A 6,857-nucleotide genomic window follows, 5' to 3' on the forward strand; every position below is an offset into this window, starting at 1 on the left:
GTGCCTTTGCCCAAAAGATTTGCTTTTGCACAAAAGCATCCGTGCCAGTGTAGATGCTCTTTTGCACAAGAAAGCTCCAATGGCCATTTTAGCTTTCTTTTGCAAGAAATTAACTTGGCTGTCTACACTGGCACTCTTGTGCAAGAATACTTACGCAAGAGGCTTATTCCTGAGCTGGAGCATAGGAGGATTTGCTCAAGAACCACTGATTTTGTACAGTACAAAGTCAGTGTTTTTGTGCAAATACTCGCGGCCAGTGTAGACAGGCGGCAAGTTTTTGCTCAAAAGCGGTCGCTTTTCTGCAAAATTTTGCCAGTCTATATGCACCCCAGTTGTTTACCAGATGTGTGCATACTGTCCCAATGCCAGTGTCTATGGGTACGTCTAGACTAGCCCCCTAGTTCAAACTAGGAGGCTAATGAGGGTGACGGAAATTGCAAATGAAGCCCAGGATTTAAATATCCCGCGCTTCAGTAGCATGTTCCTGGCCGGTTGCCATTTTGGAAACTGACTAGCCCGGAATAACTGCCCGTGTCTACATTCAGCAGGGAAGCAGGATTCCGAGATAAACCCCTTAGTTCGAATTAACAGTTAAACCTCATTCCATTCCATGAGGCGATCGGACAGGAACATGCTAATGAAGCATGGGATATTTAAATCCTGTGCTTCATTTGCAATTTCGGTTGCCCTCATTAACCTTCCTAGTTCAAATTAGGGGGCTAGTATAGACATGCCTTATGTTCCCATGGGTTCTGAGAGCAGAGGTCATGTTATTTATCCCATACTTAGTTCTCAGCTAGCAAGGATAGGGAGTTGAGGCTGAAGAAGACCATCTGATAAAGAACCCCTGGTATTTTCGCCAGAAGGGTTCATGGCTTGCCTAGAGGAATACAAATTTAACCCCTTCAGTCCTACATATGGCTTTTATGTGACATAACCCTGGTCCTTTCTCCTGCCACCACCTATGGCTGCATCATTTACTTTTTCCTATCAGTATTACTAAAGTGAAACCTGCTGAAAATCAGGGTCCACAAAATGTGACATTTTTGATGGCCTTTTCTGAAAATATTCTGCTTGTTTGTGTGAACCTCATGCATTATTTTGGTCCAAAAGATTTATTCAGGTGGATACCTGAAGCCCCCAGCAATGCATCCCCCTCTCTCTCTCTGCACCCCACATGTGCCTGCATCCAAGAAAAGTAAAAGGGAGTTGTCAAACTGATTTCAGGGAAGCAGTGGGCACCTAACCGGTCAAACAGAGAGCAGGGGAATCACAATATAGTCTCAAACACACACTGACCAAAAATTTGCTAGAAGTCCACAAACACCACTGAGTCTCATTGAGATTTTATTTTCTTTCTTTTTTTTCTGTCCAACATCAGTGGCAAATATCATCTTGAACCTAGTGCATTTCTGTCAGGGGGAAAAGAGGCCCACGTGATATCGTCTAGGCAGATTTGCAAAGTCGCCTGGAGTATTTGCTCATTTCCTGTTCATTTTCACTCAAACTTTTCTTATTTATGTGATTGAGAGAGGAATTCCGGTCTCACGAACTTTGAAAACTCTTAGGTTTACATTTCCTCTAGCTGTCGAGACATTAACATTGGTATGCGCATTGACACAGATATAGATATTTATTGTTGCCTTGATCCAGCAAAGCTGTATGACATGGCATCAAATGTCATACGGCAGGACACAGAAATTCCCGACACTCTGCAGATTCTCAGTTTAGGTCTCTGCAACTGCAGAGCTACAGAGCACACAGCTCAATGAACGTCCTTCCCTCACTGTGGAATCAATGTTTCACTTAATTGTCAGAGGCATAATTGAAAATCGACTATGCTAAGCAGTGGATCATGAAGTTTAATAAGGACAAATGCAAAGTGCTCCACTTAGGAAGGAACAATCAGTCTCACACATGCAGAATGGGAAGTGACTATGTAGGAAGGAGTCCTGCAGACCGCAAGCTAAATATGAGTCAGCAGTGTGATGCTATTACAAAAAAAAAGCAAACATGATTCTGGGATGCATTAGCAGGAGTGTTGTGAGTGAGACACGAGAAGTCATTCTTCTGCTCTACTCTGCATTGATTAGGCCTCATTTGGAGTATTGTGTCTTGTTCCGGGCACCACTTTGCAAAGAAGATGTGAAGAAATTGGAGATTCGATGAGTTTTTATTCCTTATTTAGTATTTTGTTCACACTTTGGTGGTAAAATATTTGAATAGGTATAGTGCATTTGGGTGTTGAGTGAAGGAGGCTCATGTGACACTGTCAAGGGTGTGATTTGCAACGTCACCTACAGTATCTCTATACTGCATGGCTATTTTGGGATAAGGGATGACTCGAAATAGTGAGTTATTTCAAAATTTGGCGTTGCGTAGACGTGCCAAATTTCAAAATAACCTTTTTCAAAATAGTTGTGAAATAAGACATGCAATTTGTGTACGGCAAATTGCATTTCTTATTTCGAGTTTAGGGTGCTGTGTAGAGGCATCCCTAGTGATTTTGGGTGCTTATTATCTCTTTGTTTAAATTCATTCACTGCATTCAGTTTGAGTCAGGGAGGTAAATCAGGTTTTATCAGCTTTGAACGTTTTGGCCAGACATCTGTTGACATTCTATATAATGAAACTGATTTCAGTATTGAAAGAGATTTCGCTATTTTAGTGTTCCCTGGGCCTTAAATAGATGTATGAATGGGCAGGAAATTTCACATGGAAGGTGACTGAGACCCCCCCCCAATTCACCACAAACTCTATTTTTTGGGTTTTTTCCCCAGCTACAGATCTGCACAGAATAATAATCAGTCCAAGTTCTCCATTCACTTTGGCTGCAACATTACTCATCTATTTTTGAGACACCCAATTGATAACAAAAGGGCCTAAGAAGTGAAGAATGAACACCCTGGACTTCAAATGGGGTGGAAAAGACTCAAAACTATGGAAAAGTTGTTGTGCACCCTGCATAAATTTGGCTGTAAAGTTCGTTCATGTACAACTCAAGCAGAGTACTTTACTGAGATGTATATCGTAAAACAAGCCCTGTTTTCATAAAGAATATCTTTTATGATATAAAGTGTTTTACAGAGAAATGTATGAAAGATAATTCTCCAAAAGATGGGGGAGAAGACACAGAGAGAGAGAGAAAGGAAACTTTTCAAGGAATGAAATGGGTCCGTATCTAAGAAATTATATTACTTGATCTCTATTTTACTCGTGCTAAAATGTGTCCCGGAACTCTCTATGTCCGTTTCCATAAGCAACCAGTTTCTGAACAGCTTTTCTCAAGGACTCCCTGAGCTCCTTGTTTCTCAGGCTGTAGATGACGGGGTTCATCAAGGGAGTCAATACGATGTAGAAGACAGATAATATTTTGTGCAGGGCTTTGGACGTGCTGGCTGTGGGAACCACATAGACAGTGATCACACCCACGTAGAAAACCGTCAGCACCATGAGGTGGGAGGAGCAGGTGGAAAAGGCCTTTTGCCTCCCGGTGCTGGAAGGGATCCTCAGGATGGAGGTGATGATACACACGTAGGACGTTAGGGTCAGTAGACAGGGCACAAGTGCCCCTATGGCAGCAACAATAGTTGTCACTAGTTCCACAGTGCGAGTGTCATCACAGGACAGCTTGATCATGGGTGAAAAGTCACAGAAGAAATGGTCAATTTCTCTGGAACCACAGAACGTTAATTGCCACAAGAAACTATTTGCGAGGGTAACAACCAGAAAGCCACCTATCCAGGACGCTGCCACCATGTGGCCACACACCCGGCCATTCATCAGAGCAGCATAACGGAGGGGGTGGCAGATTGCTAGATACCGATCATACGACATGGCCGTGAGAAGAAAAGTTTCTGTAGTTGACAGGCCGCCAAAAAAATATAATTGCATGATGCAGCCCTGAACGGAAACGGTCCTTTCCCCAGTCAGGAGCCCGTCCAGCAGCCTGGGCAGGAAGACGGAAGTGTAACAGATCTCCAGGAAAGACAAGCACCCCAGAAAGAAGTACATGGGGGTGTGAAGGTTGTGATCAGACACAACTAGCGCAATGATGAGGAGGTTCCCAGCCACAATCACAATGTATATCACTAGAAACACCAGGAAGAGGAGGGGCTGCAGTTCTGAGCCAATCCCAAATCCTAAAATGATGAATTCCATGATTGGCGTTTGGTTCCTTCCTTCTGCTTTCTCCATGGTATGTGTCTAGAAAAAGAAAACCGTTAAATATTGATGGGCGCACATGGTCAGGTTGTGCTGGCACAAATCTCCAACCACAGCAGCTCTCCACTGCAAAAATAAAGTTGTCCAGAAATGGAGGAAAAATCGTCTCATTGAGAGGTAGAGCTTCCAATAGGGTTGAACCAAGAGCATGGAACCCAACCGAATTACAGAAATGTCCCTTCTAGCTTCTTAAACATGAAATAGTGGCGAGGAGTCCTGTGGCATCTTATAGACTAACTGAAGTGTTGGAGCATAAGCTTTCGTGGGCAAAGACCCACTTCGTCAGATGCATAACATGCATGACATGCATCTGACGAAGTGGGTCTTTGCCCACGAAAGCTTATGCTCCAACACTTCAGTTAGTCTATAAGGTGCCACAGGACTCCTCGCCGCTTTTGCAGATTCAGACTAACACGGCTACCCCTCCGATACTTAAACATGAAATAGAATCCTAGAATCACAGGGCTGGCAGAGACCTCAGGAGTCATTGAGTCCAGCCCCCTGCCCAAAGCAGGACCGACCCAACTCAATCATCCCAGCCAGGGCTTGGTCAAGCCGGGACTTAAACACCTCTAGGGATGGAGATGCCACCCCCTCCCTAGGGAACCCATCCCAGTGCTTCCCCACCCTCCTAGGGAAATTGTCTTTCCTGATATCCAATCTAGACCTCCCCACTGAAACGTGAGATTTGTTCTGCCATCTGCCTCTCTCCATGCTCTTTGGAACCTCCCTTTAAGGGAGTTAAAGGCTGCTATCAAATCCCCCCTCACTCTTCTCTTCTGCAGACAAAACAAACCCAAATCCCTCAGCCTCTCCTCATAGGTCATGTGCTCCAGCACCCGAATCATTTTGGTTGCCCTCCACTGGACCCTCTCCAATGCATCCACACCCTTTCTGTAATGAGTGGCCCAGAACTGGACACAATATTCCAGATGTGGCCTCACCAGAGCCGAATAAAGGGGAATAATCACTTCTGTGGATCTGCTGGCAGTGCTCCTCCGAATGCAACCTAATATGCCATTAGTCTTCTTGGCTACTAGGCCGCACTTTTCACTCATATTCAGCTTCTCATCCATTGTTACGCTGGGATTTTGGCGTCCCTTTATCATATCTGCATCACATCAACTAATGTAGAAACATAACCAAAGGTAACTGTTTGGAAATGAGAGCTATTCAGCCTTTACACACGGCTGTGTTTCCCTCCAGTTAGGAGGGACTCAGAAAGGGTATGTCTACACTACCCTCCTAGTTCGAACTAGGAGGGTAATGTATGCATACCGCACATGCTAATGAAGCCCGGGATTTGAATTTCCCGGGCTTCATTAGCATAAGCGGGGAGCCGCCATTTTTAAATCCCCGCTGCTTCGAACCCTGTGTAGCGCGGCTACACGGGGCTCGAACTAGGTAGTTCGGACTAGGGTGCCTATTCCGAACTACCGTTACTCCTCGTGAAACGACGTGTACCGGTAGTTCGGAATAGGCACCCTAGTCCGAACTACCTAGTTCGAGCCCCGTGTAGCCGCGCTACACGGGGTTCGAAGCAGCGGGGATTGAAAAATGGCGGCTCCCCGCTTATGCTAATGAAGCCCGGGAAATTCAAATCCCGGGCTTCATTAGCAAGTGCGGTATGCATACATTACCCCGCTAGTTCGAACTAGCGGGGTAGTGTAGACATACCCAAATAGCTTTGTCGTATCTGTGTGATAGCTGCAAATCTAGAATAACTCCATGGAAAATGAAAGATATTTTGAGTTTGATCCTAATCCTGCTGTCTTTCACAGCTTGGGCAGATGTACATGCACGAGATCTGATGGAGAGAGGAGAATAAAATTAGCAGTAAGAATATGACAACACAGACAGTGGTGTGGGAATCTGTGCACTCAGATGGGTTTGGCGCTGGGCAATTACACTTCTATCTCTTAGCCCTATGGCTCACTCAAAGTGAATGAGTGTTGCTTTAGCAGAACAGGGATTTCACAGCCCAGATGCAGCACACACATGTCCCAATAAAACATACACTGATACATTTAATTACTGATACACTTAACCCCACTGAATTACTGGGAGTTACAGTGGATGAGAAGCTGGATATAAGTCAATAGGGCACCATTGTAGCCACGAGGGCATTAGGAGGAGCATTGCCAGCAGATCTAGAGAAGTGTTTATTCCCCTTTCTTCAGCACTAGTGAGGCCACACCTGGAGTATTGTGGCCAGTTCTGGGCCCTGCATTATAGAAAGGATGTGGATGAATTGTAGAGGGTACAGCAGAGGGCGAACAAAATTATGAGGATGCTGGAGATATGACCATCGAGGAGAGGCTGAGGGATTTGGGCTTGTTTAGTCTGAAGAAGAGAAGAGGGAGGGGGGATTTGAAAGCAGCCTTCAACTTCCTGAAGGGGGGTTCCAAAGAGGCTGGGGAGAGGCTGTTCTCAGTGGGGGCAGATGGCAGAATGAGGAGCAATGCTCTCACATTGCAGTGGGGGAGGTCTAGGTTGGATATTAGGAAAAATTATTTCCCTAGGAGGGTGGTGAAGCACTGGGATGGGTTCCCTAGGGTGGCGGTGGAGTCTCCATCCCTAAAGGGTTTGAAGTCCCGGCTTGACAAAGCCCTGGCTGGGATGATTGAGTTGGG

At 45.3% G+C, this 6,857-nt stretch overlaps 1 protein-coding gene across 1 annotated transcript; it reads right to left on the reverse strand.

The window, feature by feature from the left end:
* Positions 1–3,219: 3,219 nt before the first annotated feature.
* LOC102455007 (olfactory receptor 6F1-like) lies at positions 3,220–4,197 on the reverse strand. The gene has a single exon (XM_075912143.1). The coding sequence runs from the start codon at positions 4,195–4,197 to the stop codon at positions 3,220–3,222; it is 978 nt and encodes a 325-aa protein (XP_075768258.1).
* Between the last annotated feature and the right edge of the window lie 2,660 nt (positions 4,198–6,857).

The sequence above is a fragment of the Pelodiscus sinensis genome, chromosome 30 (genome assembly GCF_049634645.1).
Source record: "Pelodiscus sinensis isolate JC-2024 chromosome 30, ASM4963464v1, whole genome shotgun sequence".
NCBI classification, from domain to species: domain Eukaryota; kingdom Metazoa; phylum Chordata; order Testudines; family Trionychidae; genus Pelodiscus; species Pelodiscus sinensis.

What these genes read in the sequence shown, in the direction of transcription:
- LOC102455007 (XM_075912143.1), bottom strand. Translation starts at nt 4,197, where the DNA reads ATGGAGAAAGCAGAAGGAAGGAACCAAACGCCAATCATGGAATTCATC.